The sequence below is a fragment of the Trachypithecus francoisi genome, unplaced genomic scaffold (genome assembly GCF_009764315.1).
Source record: "Trachypithecus francoisi isolate TF-2019V2 unplaced genomic scaffold, Tfra_2.0 Lachesis_group6, whole genome shotgun sequence".
Taxonomy (NCBI): Eukaryota; Metazoa; Chordata; class Mammalia; order Primates; family Cercopithecidae; genus Trachypithecus; species Trachypithecus francoisi.
In genome coordinates, this window is record NW_022681471.1 from 36,754,251 (window position 1) to 36,771,848 (window position 17,598).

The window sequence follows — 17,598 nt, forward strand, 5'->3', positions numbered from 1 at the left end:
TCTCTACAAAAAATTTAAAAAAATAAAATTAGCCAGGCATAGTGGTGTGTGCTTGTAGTCCTAGCTACTTTGGAGACTGAAGTGGGAGGACTGATTGAGCCAAAGAGGTCATGGTGGCAGCAGTGAGCCATGATTGAATCACTGCACTCCAGCCTGGGTGACAGAGCAAGACCCTGTCTCAAAAAAAAAAAAAAAAAAAAAAAAGCGGAGGGAGAACTTTATTGGATATATTTTAAATACATAAAATCCTGCATTGAAAATGAGTCTTTTCCACAAAACAGTAAAATTAGTTGAGCATGAGATTCTTTCATTCACCAAATGTTTACTAAGTGCCTCAACAATAAGCCAGACACTATACTTGGTGCTGGTAGTACAGTGGCGAGAGAAAGATTGGGTAGGCTATAGTCTGTGACTCATTAGGAAAAAACTCATTTGGTAAAATCTAGATTTAGACTTTAACATTTTATTTTTTATTTTATTACTTTTTAGAGACAGGGTCTAACTCTGTCGCCTGGGCTGCAGTACAGAGGCCCAAATCATAGCTCGAATCACTGCAGCCTCGAACTCCTGGGCTCAAGGGATCCTCCAACCTCAGCCTCCAAGTACCTGGGATTACAAGTGTGAGCCACTATGCCTGGTTCTAACATATTAGATGTTCATAATACTGCCCTAATAAATTTTATTCTACATAAAGAAGGCCATGCTTCTTTCCATGCAAAATTTAAATCTTAAATAGTTCAATATGATTATCTCTTATTATTTTTATATTATTTATTTTTTGAGTTCTGCAGGGTGAGTTCCCCAGAGAGAGAAACTCGCAGTCTTCTCTCTGTATTAAAACACAAGGGAGGCCGGGCACAGTGGTTCACGCCTGTAATCCCAGTACTTTGGTAGGCTGAGGCAGGAGGATCACTTGAAGTCAGGAGTTCGAGACCAGTCTGGCCAACATGGTGAAACCCTGTCTCTACTAAAAATACAAAAATTAGCTGGGTGTGGTGGTGAGCACCTGTAGTCTCATCTACTCGGGAGGCTGAGGCACAAGAATTGCTTGAACCTGGGAGGTGGATGCTGCAGTGAGCTGAGGTCACGCCACTGCACCCCAGCCTGGGCGACAGAGCAAGGCTCCATCTCAGAAACAAAAACAAAACACACACATGGGAAATTATGTCTTCACTGCCTATAAATGGAACACAAAGGAAATGTATATATGTATTTTTATTTCTTAGACAGACAGAGTCACCCAGGCTGGAGTTCAGTGGTGCAAATCCTGACTCACTGCCACCTTGTACTCCTGGGCTCAAGTGATCCTCCTGCCTCAGCCTCTCAAGTAGCTGGGACTAAGGGCATGCAACCCCATATTGGGTTAATTTTTAAATTTTTTGTAGAGACAGGGGTCTTGTTTTGTTGCCCAGACTGGACCTAACTCCTGGCCTTCAGCAATCTTGCTGCCTCAGCCTCCCAAAGGGCTGGGCATAAGCCACCATGCCCAGCCTATCTTACATTTTTAAAATCAGCTGTTCAAACAAACAAAATGACCCTATTGCAAAAAGAAGAATTGTATATACTATAATATATACTGTCAGCCGGGCGCAGTGGCTCATGTCTATAATCCCAGCACTTTGGGAGGTTGAGGCGGGCAGATCACCTGAGGTCTGGAGTTCGAGACCAGCCTGACCAACGTGGAGAAACCCCATCTCTACTAAAAAAAAAAAAAAAAAAAAAATAGCCGGGCATGTGGTGCATGCCTGTAGTCCCAGCTACTCAGGAGGATGAGGCAGGAGAATGGCTTGAACCTGGAGGCGGAAGTTGCAGTGAGCCGAAATCGCACCATTGCACTCCAGCCTAGGCAACGAGAGCGAAACTCCGTCTCTCTCACACACCATATATATATATATAGTCATCTGAAATATGTCAATTGTACTACCCTAAGCACTTTGTATGTAGTAATTTCCTTAATGTTCACAACAGCCCTGTGAGATAAGTATAATAACAGGAAGATCATAATAGACGGAAACTGAAATGCAAAGGGGTTGAGTATCATGATGACAGTTGTACCGCTTCAGCGGTACAACTGAAGAGTGGCAGTTGTACTCTGAAGTGTTGTACTCTGAAGAGTGGCAGGACTGAATAGAAAGAACTCAGGCAGACTGATTATGGAGCATGCTATTAACCACTGTGTGACACTGCCTCTATAAACTGGAACATCGACTGACAGTGTTGACAATCTTGTGTTATGTCTGCCAAGATGCTGTTGGCTGTGGGGCAGCAGCAGTGGCAAAAGCATTTTTTAGAAATAGGTCATTGGAGAGTGAGAACTGAAGAGTAGCCTCTTTTTTTCTTTTGGAAGCTGTGGTACTTCAGAATAAACAGACACTGACATACTTAAGTTCAACAAAGTTGTAATGTTCTGCTGGCTTGGTGTTGAGAAGAAAATGGAGGCTGAAAGCTTCCCTATAAAGAGGTTGTCGATCTATGGCTGAATTTTAGATTCATGGACAGACCTAGAGATTAAATGAAAAAGGCAGAAACTGGATAATTTTCCATTCTAATTATTTCTTGAGGTGAATCTGTCAAGCATGCATAAACAAATATATCAATTATATGGAAGGCTATTTTTGGATATCTGGATATAAAACAAGCTAACATCTTACCAAAGCACGATTCCATCACCAACAGCTTTGAACAGGTCATCGGTGTTAGGGTTCATTGGTATAACATGTCTACAATCAGGATCATTTTCCAAAGCTTTGTTTATCCAGTTAACAAAAGCATATTTTTCTTCCTCTAAAATTATGTTAAATAACAAGACATTAGTTCATACTCTAGGTTATTAACTATTTGACTCGAAAGCCTAAAATAGTTGTGCAGTAGTACTGAAAGTTAATGTGTCAGAAACATGTGGTTATTCTGTATGGAAACCCAGACACTTGGATGCAGCACAGTGGTTATTAGGTATTACAAAATTAAGAAAAAAAATAGAACACGTTAACCGGTCCTCAGAAAAGTTACAAAATTCCTTAAAAATTACACTTATATTATTGTATAATGCACTGTAATAAAGCCTATCATTACATGGATTGTATCCTGTCTCTTGCAAGCTAACAAAGCCATACAATAAACACTTATAATGCCTTTATGACAAGTATTAGTCTCAAGCCTAAATACATGTCATAAAGGACTTCTACTTTATTCTTAATTAGAAAGTAATGTTTTCCTATAGCCCTTCCTTGACATTACAGCAACCATCCCACTTAGCACATGGTGCTAACCTATTGCATATGAAATGATTACCTGAGTAAGAATGCTGTGTTCCTTCGCTGGACAACTCTGAAGTTCCGCCCAGAGCACAAATACCTTCTTTCCTGTTGATTGCTTTGCGGAAGGTCTTGGCAATATCACTACTTTTTACCTCTTGAAAAATCTATTAATAAGTAATTTTGTTGATTCACAATTAATTTCAAATTACATACAATAAGCATATTTATATTCTTTTATATCTTGATCACTTACGTTTTTCCCACAGCTGATGTTAAAAGATATAAAAAATTGGGCTAGAGTTTTTGAAATGCTAAACAAGTACTATGATACTGCTGCTGAAAATGAAGCACCAGAATGTCAATTGCACACACTTGTCAAAACATTAAGTGCTACATGCATTGAACCCACTTTAAGCAAAAACTAATGTGGTTCAAAGGCACAGGTAAATCCGCTAATTTTCTACAAACAAGGAAGGCTTTATTCTTTTCCTGGAGAGAAAACATTGAAGAATCCCCCTTCTTTAATAAAAATTCTTTTTTAAAAATTTTTTTGTTATTCTTTAAGTTCTAGGGTACATGTGCACAACGTGCAGGTTTGTGACATATGTATACATGTGCCATGTTGGTGTACTGCACCCATTAACTCATCATTTACATTAGGTATATCTCCTAATACTATCCCTCCCCCTCCCCCACCCAATAAAAATTGTTAATGCAAAGAAAGATAAAATTTTATGATCTAACCGAAAAACTATTTTACAGTATAATGGGGTAGCTCATTAAGAATTCATTAAATCAAAAGTTACAGAATAATACGGTTAAAAAAAGTGTTAAGCTGGTAGTAATAGATGACTATCAAGAATAAACACCAAAAAGAAGCTTTTCAGCGATTGTCTTATTGGGGCATTTAAGAAGTCCAGCTTCTCTTCACAGTAAGGAACATTCTAACTGTACAAAAGCAAGTTATAACAAAGTAAGTTTCACATCCTAGTACTGTGTAACCATCTGATTGGACATTCTAAAGTTCTGTCTATATTTTTCTGAGGTATTGGAATTTACCTAATTCCAAATGTGTTCCTGATCCACCAATGTGCATGGCTAAATTAGTCAAAGCCAGTAAAACAGGAGCAAGATGTAGAAGTTGTATACAGCTTTCTTTAAATGGTGTTTAGAACCCCATTTAAGTGGATTCATTGAACGAAAACTTAAGACTTAATGGAAAAGTTGCTGAACAAATGCAATTCAAAGACCTTTAACATTCATGACAAATATGCATTCACACACACATCTCAGGAGGATGCAGCCTATGTCTGCAGTTCACAGAACAGGGTTACAATATACATAACAGTTCAGGTTGTATGTGTCAGAGCAGGCACGAGCAGAAGCAGAAATCCAGCCCAAGCTATACTAACCAAGCCTTGTGTCTTGCACAGGACTGTGTCAGGCCGAAAGGAGTGCCTTGCTGTGGTTCATCTTTCCAGGAAGGCACCTTTTTGTAATTAATCCATCTAGAGAAAGTGACTTTTAGTAACTGGTAGAAAAGTTGCTGTATGTGTTGTAGTGGCCCTATTACTTAGTCATCTTTTCCTGTTGCCTTTCTTAAATCCTAACTTTCTTTGGACTTACAAATACAATTCTGTTTGAGAGAATAGTTAGTAAGCAGTTAAATTTTACAAAATCAAGCTTACTCAGTATTTCCATAGCTGCAATTCTGTGCTAGCTATACCGGTAATTTTGGAGGTAGAATTTTAGAATAAATGTCTGTGTGTGTCTATGTTTGTATATGTATGCAGACACACACATACGCACTACTCTAAATACTACACACAACCAATGAAATCACCCTTCCTGCTCTATGGCCATTATACTGGCTTCTAAGTATCAACAATGAGGAGCTGATGCACACACTTCAGGCAGTTTTCAAATTATTAAAATATTTTTATTTACAATGTGATGTTTTAGTTCAACTGTACGTTAACTGTGATGCATTTTGATCCCATAGCTCTCCTTTTGATAACAATGCACCTGCTCTGTGAAAAGACAGTAGTCACTAGTCTACTTCTTTCTGTACTCTACTTCATTTACTGAAACATTGTCTAATAAGTTAAAATCTGAAAGGTGTGCATTTCTTCATGCCTAACATACCAAAGTCCCTGCAATGACAAAAGTGTTACAGCTTCAGAATGAGATATGTAAAGTTATTTTTCTTATTACAAGTGCTTCTGCTTCAAGGATCTGAATAGACAGCTCTGCAAAGAAGGTATACAAATGACCAATAAGCACATGAAAAGATACTCAACATCCTTCATTACCAAGGAAATGCAAATCAAAACCACAATGTGGGCTGGGTGCAGTAGCTCACTCCTGTAATCCCAGCACTTTGGGAGGCCGAGATGGGTGGATGACTTGAGGTCGGGAGTTTGAGACCAGCCTGACCAACATGGAGAAACCCCATCTCTACTAAAAACACAAAATTAGCTGGTCGTGGTGGCGCATGCCTGTAATCCCAGCTACTCTGGAGGCTGATGCAGAAGAATCCCTTGAACCCAGGAGGCAGAGGTTGCAGTGAGCCGAGATCACGCCATTACACTCTAGCCTGGGCAACAAGAGTGAAACTCCATCTCAAAAAAAAAAAAAAAAAAGTAAAAATGATAAGAAAGAACTGACATTTGTATGTCTGTGACATTGATTCACTACAAAAGAATTTGCATTTTACTTTCTACTTCGTAAAGAAATCGCTTAAGTGGATGATAAAACTATTTGAGTACAAGCTTTGGCTTAACAAGAAATCTCTGAAATCAGAGATAGCACAAGGCTGACTACTGTGCTGGAGTCTTCTCAATGAATCTTTTCAAAGCTGCCCGTTGTGATACTAATGAGCTCACTGTTTTGTGCTGTTTTCTCTCCACAAGGAAAGACTGGCTTTATCATCTGTGAGCTAACTCCTGCTGTACTTTTTTCAGGAAGCAATATCCACTCTTGATCTATACATACTTTTCAGTGTCCTTTATGGAATATACATGTTTTTTATTCCTTTTATTAAGTTTCACCGCCTTTCTCTCAAAGACGCTCAGCAACTGGCTAACTTCTTTTGACCCCAGAGTTAGCTCAACACAGGACAAGTGGCCAAACCAAAACAATCCAGAGGCATATGACTTAAGAAAGAAAGATTTCAGAAAGAATTGCAAAAAAAGAATTGACTGGCTTCCAGTGTTTGGGGCTTATTTCCAAAATGTTTCCAAAGAGGCAGGTTTGAAGTTTTCCATTATTTTGGAATGTCTTGTGGGCCTAAACTTAGTAATATTTGAAAAACATAACTTCTTAAAAAAAAAAAAAGGAATAACTACCCCAACAACTAACACATACAGAGCATTTACTATATGTCCAAGACTGTTCTGGGCAGCTTACTTCTCTGCTGAAAGTGCCATACTAGTTTAACAATCAAAGAGAAAAAGTCCTATTATCTTGTAAGCATAAAAATCCAGTATTTTTGGTTTTGAAGTGCTAAGAATTTTAAAAAGCAGGGTATTAAATTTAATTTTCACCTTTAAAGTTTACATACATATAATTTTGGGACTGTTTTTTGCCATACACACGCACACACGCGCGCGCACACACACACACACTTCTCTGAAATTAACATAAACTGTTTTTGTTTATAGTTTGGTTTGCAATTAACATCCCTTGAGCAACAATTCAAAGAAAAAGCAAAAACCTAACAAGCAAGAACATGTTTATTTCTATTTCCTTATGCTAATATCTGACAGGAATAACATGATTTCTATGTGTTGGATAACTAAGCTCTACCCATATTTTGTTTGACAATTTGTAAAATGTTTCATTGATGACAAAGCAGAGTGGACAGACATTTGGTTAATACAGTCATAGTAGTAGCATCTGAAACTTCAGGCAGATTACTTTACTGTCCTTGATATTTCAAATTTCTTTTTTTTTTTTTTTTTTTTTTTTTGAGACGGAGTCTTGCTCTGCCACCCAGGCTGGAGTGCAGTGGCCGGCTCTCAGCTCACTGCAAGCTCCGCCTCCCGGGTTCACGCCATTCTCCTGTCTCAGCCTCCCGAGTAGCTGGGACTACAGGCGCCCGCCTCGTCGCCCGGCTAGTTTTTTGTATTTTTTTTTAGTAGAGACGGGGTTTCACCGTATTACCCAGGATAGTCTCGATCTCCTGACCTCATGATCCGCCCGTCTCGGCCTCCCAAAGTGCTGGGATTACAGGCTTGAGCCACCGCGCCCGGCCAGATATTTCAAATTTCTTGAATGGCGGGGAGGTAGTGGAAAAAGCCACTAGTCCTCTGTGTAATATTGAGCAAAAAGGAAAAATCACTTTCTTTTTCAGAAATCCAAGTTTGCTTGTTTCTTTTCATTTGAAAAGTGTAGGAATGTAAAGATAATGATTCCTTCCAATTCTAAAATGTATATTCTAAACTAAAGTGTCCTCACGAATGTTGTTTTCTTAAAGCCCTAGTGTTGCCAAAATTATTGTGCATGTTCTTTACTTTCAAAGAATATACCAAGGCAATCACACCTCCTCCCTTAAAAGCCACAAGTAGCTGTGTAGAAACCACATTTCAAAATCTACAAATTAACAATTTTCCCAAGATCATTTTCAAAGACATTTTCACAATTTTGTCCTTAATAATAATGACACACTGCAAATCCTATTGTTTTTGGTCTGTTCTTTCTAATATATTAAAAAATTCTGAGCAATAAATTTTATCAAAAACAGCCAATCATAGTCAACTGCTGCTCTGAGCTACTTTAAATTCACAATTAACCATGCAGTTAAAAGGGTAGCAAGTGATACATCAGAAAACATGCAAGTGCTCAAATTGCAAATAAACTGCAACTTACTATTGAACACAGAATTCAAAACAAAAGGCTTTGGCTATAACTGGAGACAAAAAAATGGTGGGAGAAAATCAGTATTTCAAAAGAAAATGGCAGGAACTATATCATTATAATTATGACACAAGTCTGCTTCTTTTTGTTTTTTTCTTTTTAGACGGAGTCTCGCTCTGTCACCAGGCTGGAGTGCAGTGATCTCGGCTCACTGCAACCTCCAACTTCCTGGTTCAAGCGATTCTCCTGCCCCAGCCTCCCGAGTAGCTGTAATTACAGGCACGCACCACCACACCCAGCTAATTTTTGTATTTTTAGTAGAGACCGGGTTTCACCATGTTGGCCAGCATGGTCTCCATCTTCTGACCTCGTGATCCGCCCGTCTTGGCCTCCCAAAGTGCTGGGGTTACAGGCGTGAGCCACTGTGCCCGGCCGACCAGTGTGCATTTTAAAAACAATCACAAAATGCTGTCAGCTGAGTAGGCATCATTACTTGGTCAATTTGCTTCTTGAACTACTACAGTGTTCTAAAGGTGTTAATTCTAATTGGAAAAAACATTTTAAAATTTCACTTGCTACGGTGAGCCACAATTACTGATAGGAGTATGTTATCGTTTCAGTTGCCTTGGGGAAAAATAAACTGTAACAAAGGAGGATAGGAGTGCTAGGATATTTGTGATAAATATTAGGCACTGATAACTAGTTTGTGATATACTGAAAGGAATTCCTAGTAAGATCTAGTCAAACTCAGCCTTAAATTAATAATAAATACACCAATAAAATCTTAAGGATATCCTTAATTGAGGGAAGAAGCAACAGCTATTCTTTTATTTTTTAAATTAATTAATTAATTAATTTAGAGACAGGGACAGGGTCTTGCTCTATCACCCAGACTGGAGGGCAGTGGTGCTATCATAGCTCACTGCAGCCTCAAACTACTGGGCTAAAGCAATCCTCCTGCCTCAGCCTCCTGAGTAGCTAGGACTATAGGCTCAAGCTACCATGCTGGGCTAATTTAAAAAACGTTTTTGTACAGATGGGGTCTCCCTAAGTTGCCCAAGCTGACAAAGTCTCCCTAACTTGCCCAAGTTGATCTTGAATGCCTGGCCTCAAGAGAGCCTCCTGCCTCAGCCTACCAAAGTGCTGGAGTTACAGGTGTGAGCCACCACACCCAGTCAGCTATTTTTAACATGTATCTCAAATACATTGTCAATAAATACAGACTGAAAATGGCATGTCTAAAAAATCTAGTCCTCACTTGCTAGCAGCCAATAGTGGTAGGCATTGAAGAACCATGTGCCAAGTATACATTTTCCAGGCACTGAGTAGAGAACACCAAACTAAGTTCTGGGAGTGGAGTGGGGGGTGAAAGAATTAAAAACTCAGCCCCTAACCTTGAAGAATATTTGATGAAACTAGAGAAGAAAACAAAAATTTTAAATGCCTCTTCCAATGGACTAAAAAGATATGCTTCAAACTTTTAATTATCAAAATTATCATCCTAGAGAAAATGGTTCAGTTAAACACTCCTACCACAAGAGTGGAAAACAACTTTTTAATAAGAAAGTTCAGCTCAGGAAGCTTCCGAGACTGTGAGTCAGGGTGTATCGTTAAAATTTTGGAGCACACTGTTCACCATGGGAGAGACAATACTTCAAAGATGTCAGTTATCACCTTGATAACTGCCCTTTAATGATGCCATGAAAGGAGACTGTTCACATTATACAACTTATCACCTTAACACTTTACCATGTTATATCTTTGTTTCTGCAGTGCTCTTTTTCTCGATTCATTTGTTAAGATATTCTAGCAGCTAAAAGAAGTAAATTTAGTGGGCAGGATGACAGAAATGTTACTAGTTATAACAGTACTAATATGATATATTTAGGAACTTAACATAATAGTGCTTAATACTATAACATCCCACTAGATGAAGGAATATCTATTACTTCTCATAATTGGGAATTTTCACATACTTACGTAAACAAATTCGTCAAAACTTATTTTCCCATCTTTATTCCTGTCCCCATCCAGCATGAGTTTCTGAATAATTTCTCTCACTTTATATCCTGGTAATGGCATATTAGCTTCCTTGAAGAGCTCATGAAGTTCATAGTCACAAATGAATCCGTTGCTGTTGAGATCTTTGTAAAAAAGGAGAGCAAGCAAAAAAGGAAAAAATTGAGAGACATAATTTATTAAGAGTATTTTCCTTCATTTGAGGCTCAGTTCATAAGCTCACTTAAATAAAATATTTTCTTGTTGTGGGGAACATAAGATTGTTTGAAAGGGAAATGGACATTTTAGTGGAAAAAGCAAGGTTTTATATCATGTATCCTGTGATTTAAGCAATGTGTATGTAGATTTACTTAAAAAGAGCATCCCTAAGTTCAAGAAAGCATAGTTGGTTAATACAATTATTATTAACTTGGAGTTAATAGGATTTAAAAAAAAGAACTAATAGATTGTAAACCTACAAAACACTTCCATAGTGTAGAACAATTTCTACTGTAACTATAGGAATTTTGTGTTTCTTATTCTTCCATTGCTCTAAAAGAACTTTTAGGAACTTAATGCTGATTCTGTGTCAAAGCACATCTGAAATTAAGCAATCATGTTCAGTGCCAATTATTTTAAGAGTTAATGTAAATAAACATTAATTCAAGACGAATACAGAGTTCATAAAAATAAATGCACTACTGACGAAATCAGATGTTTAAATGACTCTATAAATAACCTTTTAATTTTTGTACTAAAGTTTCTCAGAGTATATCTTGAAGTGCTGATTAAATGAATGATGTTTATTCTGAAGCTTTTAAAAATAGAAAAAAAACCCAATCAATGACCAAAAGTTAATTTATTGAGAAAAAGGCTAATCTCCTGAGGGTTGTAACCACTTGAATATATATTTTTCTGTGAATACAGTTTGATGTTCACAAGTAATTTCAAATATCTTCTGTTCAATAATAACTTTTATTCCTTAGGTCCCGCTGATTTTCATATGTAAATTTAATTATAATAGAAGGAAACAACCTGAATAGAGAAATGACTCAAGATGACCTTAGTGCATTTAAGAAAATGTATTGTGGCCGGGCACAGTGGCTCACGCCTGTAATCCCAGCACTTTGGAAGGCAGAGATGGGTGGATCACCTGAGGTCAGGAGTTCGAGACCAGCCTGGCCAACGTGGTGAAATCCCCTCTCTACTAAAAATACAAAAAATTAGCCAGGCATAGTGGCGGGTGCCTGTAATCTCAGCTACTCAGGAGGCTGAGGCAGGAGAATCGCTTGAACCTGGGAGGTGGAGGTTGCAGTGAGCCAAAATAGTACGAGTGCACTCCAGCCTGGGCAACAAAGTGAGACTCCATCTCAAAAAAATATATAAAATAAAAAATAAAAAATATAAAGCAGGCTGGGCACGGTGACTCACGCCTGTAATCCCAGCCTTTGGGAGGCGGAGGCAGGTGGATCACTTGAGGTCAGGAGTTCGAGACCAGTCTGGCCCACATGGCAAAACCCCATCTTTACTAAAAATACAAAAATTAGCTGGGTATGGTGGCAGGCGCCTATAGTCCCACCTACTCGGGAGGCTGCAGCAAGAGAATCGCCCGAACCTGGATTGCGTCAGTGCACTGCAGCCTGGGTGACAGAGCAAGACTCTGTATCAAAAAAAAAAAAAAAAGTGTAGGGAGTTAGACTGGGGCTATTTTGCCCCCAGGAGACATTTTTGATTCCTATAACTGGAGAAGGGAGTTGGGCTGGGAGAGGAAGCACCTGGCATACAGTGGAAAGAGGCTGGGGATGCTTCTAAATATCTTACAATGGATATGATCCCTCCCCGGTATGTACAACGCAAGAATTATGCAGCTCAAAATGTCACTTGTGCTGAAGTTGGGTAACCCTGGGTTATAGAGATATTGGGGGGCAGGGATGGTTGTGGCGCTACTACTTAGACAGAATGGGTAAGAAAGGCCACTTTGATGAGGTTATATTTGAATGAAGACTTCTATGAGGTAAGGGAAGCAAATCATGTGGCTATCTGGGGCAAGAGATTTCGGGTAGAGGAAATAGCAAATGCAAAGTCAGTGATGCTGCAGTGTGTCTGGTGTGTTTCGGGAAAAGTAAAGATCCAAAAGTAAAGATCCAATATGACTTGGGTAGAGTGAACAAGGGGGAAAATGAGATATAAGGTCAGGGAGCTAGCTGATCATACAAGTTCTGCTAGGCCAATGTATTCCATGGAATACACTGAAATTTCTTTCTAAGTGTGATCTATGTGTAATTCACATTATCCAATTTTTGGTCAATTACTAAAATTGCAATTTGCAAGAATGTTCTGGGGGATTAAAAATTAAATTAAATTAAAATATTAAGCATACTGTATGGGACCATCTTGCCAATATTTTGAATGCTGACGAAATTCTGTTTAGTTTTAATGCAGTCTATTTTAAGTATTAAAGTTTCTTAAACATTGATTACTACATTTTAAATCTATGAATTAAAACATCTGTACTTTTATTTTTACTTTTATATTTCTTTGAGACAGGGTCTCTGTTGTCCAAGCTGGAGTGGCACGAGCATGGCTCACTGCAGCCTCAACCTCCTGGGCTCAAGCAATCCTCCTGCCTCAGCTCCCCAGCATGGCTGGGACCAAAGGTGGGCACAATTACACCTGGTTAATTAAAATATCTGTACTTTTAAAACATCAATAACAAACCACTCAATACTTAGTGTGAAAATCACTTAGATTTTCTTCGAGGTAAAGCACTTAATTTCCCTAGGGTGTATATTCACTTTCTTTGCTTTGGATTTATAAAAGGTCGTACATCAAACTCTTTATTTCTACATGTAAAGTGTTTCTATGTAGAAATCAATCCATCAATAATGTCTGCAGTTGCTAAAAAGAACAAAGTAATCCCCATGGCACTGCGGTAAAATTTTAGTGGCTCTTGTTTTATGAATGTCTTGGGTTTAAATATACCTGCTCCCATGCATATAACAACTTGTTTTTCCTATTTCCTTTCTAAAATTACAGTGGAGCTCAGTACTAGAGAGTAAGTGTGGCATAGTGAAAGAAACACAGCATGCATGCTTGAAGAGACACACAGTGGGAATAATGTGACACAGTGTCTTATCTCAACTTGGCTATTAATTTGCACAAGTTACCTCTTCAGGCCTTAGTTTTCTCATCTGTAAAAGGAGGGCTTTGGACCACATATCTCTAAAGTTCCTTTTTGGTTCTATCACACTGATTATAAATCAGAATACACAAGACTTCATAACTCTCCCCCCACACAAACACTTTCAAAACCTGGAGATAGAATAGTAATGCGTATTAAATACAGATAGAGTGATAACATTCTGATCACTACTATACCTTATTACCTAAGTATAACATTCTTTCATTTTTATGATATCTTTGGAGGAAGAGATAGCTTATTCCTTTTAACTATCAAAACGTTGTCCACTTTAGTGGGTTCTTTTTTCTTTTAAGCTATTTTATTTCTTTATTTTGAGACTAAGTCTCACTCTGTCACCCAGGTTGGAGTGCAGTGGCATGATCTTGGCTCACTACAACCTCCGCCTTCTGAGTTCAAGCGATTCTCCTGCCTCAGTCTCCTGAGTAGCTGGGTTACAGGCATGCGCCACAATGCCTGGCCAACTTCTATACTTTTAGTAGAGATGGGGTTTCATCATGTTGGCCAGGCTGGTCTTGAACCCCTGGCCTCAAGTGATCCTCCCACCTTGGCCTCCTAAAGTGGTAGGGTTATAGGCATGAGTCACCAAGCCCAGCCAATTTTTCTTTTTTTTTTATTATACTTTTAAGTTCTAGGGTACATGTGCATAACGTGCAGGTTTGTTACATATGTATACTTGTGCCATGTTGGTGTGCTGCACCCATCAACTCGTCAGCACCCATCAACTTGTCATTTACATCAGGTATAACTCCCAATGCAATCCCTCCCCCCTCCCCCCTCTCCATGATAGGCCCCGGTGTGTGATGTTCCCCTTCCCAAGTCCAAGTGATCTCATTGTTCAGTTCCCACCTATGAATGAGAACATGCAGTGTTTGGTTTTCTGTTCTTGTGATAGTTTGCTGAGAATGATGGTTTCCAGCTGCATCCATGTCCCTACAAAGGACACAAACTCATCCTTTTTTATGGCTGCATAGTATTCCATGGTGTATATGTGCCACATTTTCTTAATCCAGTCTGTCACTGATGGACATCTGGGTTGATTCCAAGTCTTTGCTATTGTGAATAGTGCCGCAATGAACATACGGGTGCATGTGTCTTTATAGCAGCATGATTTATAATCCTTTGGGTATATACCCAGTAATGGGATGCCCAGCCAATTTTTTTATTTAAAAAAGTATCTTTAGAGACAGGGTCTCATTCTGTTGCCCAGGCTGGAGTACAGTGGCACAATCATAGCTCACTGCAGCCTTGAAATCCTGGGCTCAAGCAATCCTCCCACCTCAGCCTCCTGAGTAGCTGAGACTACAGGCTTTCACCACTATGCCCAGCTAACTTTTTGTTTTTTGTATTTTTTGTAGAGACAGGGTCTCACTATATTGACCAGGCTAATCTCAAACTCCTGGCCTCAAATGATCCTCCCACCTTGGCCTCCCAAAGTGTTGGGATTACAAGTATGAGCCACTGTGCTTTGACTCTAGTTTAGACTGGAGTATATAACAGGTATATAACAGGTATTGTTCTTTTTGTATTCTCAGTGTTATAATAGAAGTGGAAGGTAGAGATGTTTTAAATTCGATGTGGGAGAACTACAGTGGATTCAAAGCTATATGAAACTGACTAAGGCCCAGAAAGTCTATCTGGCTGTCTATTTGTATTAGGTTAGAATACAGGTCTGGTGGCTGGGACTGGTGGCTCATGCCTGTAATCCCAGTGCTTTGGGAGGCCGAAGCAGGAGGATCAGTTGAACCCAGGATTTCGAGGCTGCAGTGAGCTATGACGGCATCATTGCACTTTAGCCTGGGCACAAGTGAGACACTGTCTCAAAAGCAAAAACAAAAAACTCCAGAAGTTTGGGTCACAGGGAGAATTACTATTTGCATGAATCCTTCCTAAAATAACCTCCCTTGAGCATTAATTAGAAGACAGTTCACTGAAGTGATTAAAAGATGCCAGGAAGTAGCCACCCTAAAACATAACTAACATAAAATAACCACATTTGGAAATTTCATTTTGAAGTAAGGGTAGTAGTAACATGCTTTTAGAAAGGGACAGGAAAATTTTAAAGGAAATTGGAGGAATAAGAATTTGTTATTACATGAAAAACTTCCTTATTAGGCTGCAAATCTCCCGATAAAGATTCTTTTAAATCTTTGTATCTCCCACTCCAATATGTAGCACAATCTTTTGTATATAATAAGCAATGGAAAAAAATTACTTTTGTAGAATCACTGATTCTCAGGAATTGACCAAGGAAAGGATGCTCTAATCCTAGAAGAGCATTTTAAAAACAAAACTAAACAACAATGACAAAAATACAGAAATAGCACTCAAAGACTGAATGGCAATTCATCGAGAAACCAAAACTTGACAGAAATATCCCTTAAATAACATTCAATCTCATTCCCTTTGTTCTAATCCTGTCCCTACCCAGCAGCCTTCAGATCTGTAATTTGGTTTTCTAAGTGAGCACACCCATCAGGGAGGGCCCAAGTGGACAACCAGTGATAGCTCTCTGGTCAGGATCTCTTTTGTTCCAAATGTAGAAACCTGCTTTGGCTTTAATGAGAAAGGAGATGCGCGCTTGTTTAAGTATGAGTCACCCTCCAGAGCAAACTGAGTACTTACCCTGTGGGTAGACACCCACTGGGCTAGATGCCAAAGATACAGAAATGAATCAAATGGAACCCCTGGGTCTTACTTGAAACTGTGGCTACAAAGTCCTTGTAAAAATTTTGAGTCACGTTGAATACATATCCTTACTCTTTCCTGGGATGAGAAGAATGTGTGTTCTCTTCTAAAAATTTTACCTATTCTGCCATTTTCCCATATTTTAGCCTCCAGTGTTAGTCCCACTTACACTACCTCCCATGATCAAAGGCATTTTAGTGTTAGTACGAGTCAATTTTATCAAGCCTTTCTTAGAGCTCTTAAATCATATATTTTGAAGAAAACAATTTCTTTTTTTTTTTTTTTTTTTGAGACGGAGTCTTGCTCTGTAGCCCAGGCTGGAGTACAGTGGCGCGATCTCGACTCACTGCAAGCTCCGCCTCCCGGGTGTACGCCATTCTCCTGCCTCAGCCTCCCGAGTAACTGGGACTACAGGCGCCCACCACATCGCCCGGCTAGTTTTTTTGTATTTTTTTAGTAGAGACGGGGTTTCACCGTGTTAGCCAGGATGGTCTGGATCTCCTGACCTCGTCATCCGCCCATCTCGGCCTCCCAAAGTGCTGGGATTACAGGCTTCAGCCACTGCGCCCGGCCCGAAGAAAACAATTTCAATTTAAACAAGAAGGCAGAGGGAGCCTAAAAAGGCAGCTAGCAATTAATTTTACAAAACCTCCCAGCTGGTAAAGTACTTGAGAGACAAAATAGCATGCAATTACTCTTAAAGAGTTTTATGCTAATTTTATTTCCAACCCTCAGTCAAAAAACCAAAACCATCCTTAAACAATATCAAAGATCTAATGTGGTTTGGAAGGCCAGAAAAAAGGTAGCACAATGGGATTTTAGAAAGCTTCCATCTCATCAGGTGCTCACAACTTTTAGTCTACTTCTAAGACTAACTTGTTGCAATTTTAAAAATAAACATATATGCTGATGACTATTCAATCTAATTTTCTACATCGGAGAAAAGTAGTTTCGTTTTACAAACTGGCTAAATGATAGTCTTTGAGTCATGTTTTCCTCATGCGTAAAATAAAATAACTGAGGTACCTGAATGATTCCCAAATAGTCCAAAATGAATTTTGGATACTTTTTTGTTATTTGAAAAGCAAAATGAGAATAAGAATAATGTGGCAAGGTTTTTCAAAAAGACAATTTAATTTTTTAAAATCACAAGACTATGTCCTTATTTGTGGTTAAAATGTCCACTTTAAAAACAAAGCATTGGAATTATAATGTTGCTGTTCAGTATGTTTGATGGTGAACTTCTCCTATTCTGAATTTTGACATAAACATGATAATTTAATAGTAAACTGACCCAAAATACACATACCTAGATTGGAAGTCGTTTTAACAACTGGATATTAAAATCATAACCACCAGGCATGATGGCAGTCCTTTATTTTCTCATTCATGCTGCCAATATTCTGCAACTCCTTTTTGGCTCATTTGCCATTTTCTCATTAACTATACATTGGTATGGAGTGGGAAAGGCTCTGTGTTTTGAAGACTCTTCTGTTCCAGCATCATAGTTTCCAACCAGCTGATAAAGTAGACATAAATTACCATACTGCCTATATTATGCAGAGCAGTTTCAATGCCAGCATGTCTCAACCTTCTGGT

At 38.8% G+C, this 17,598-nt stretch overlaps 1 protein-coding gene across 4 annotated transcripts in view; it reads right to left on the reverse strand.

The window, feature by feature from the left end:
- PLS3 (plastin 3) overlaps positions 1-17,598 on the reverse strand; it is an 88,918-nt gene that overhangs the window by 16,504 nt on the left and 54,816 nt on the right. For all 4 annotated transcript variants that reach the window (XM_033202042.1, XM_033202043.1, XM_033202044.1 and 1 more), the window contains 3 exons: positions 10,095-10,258; positions 3,292-3,421; positions 2,652-2,784 (listed from right to left, as the gene is read on the reverse strand). In XM_033202042.1, the coding sequence (XP_033057933.1) occupies positions 2,652-2,784; positions 3,292-3,421; positions 10,095-10,258 (427 nt within the window). The remainder of the gene's footprint in view (positions 1-2,651; positions 2,785-3,291; positions 3,422-10,094; positions 10,259-17,598) is intronic.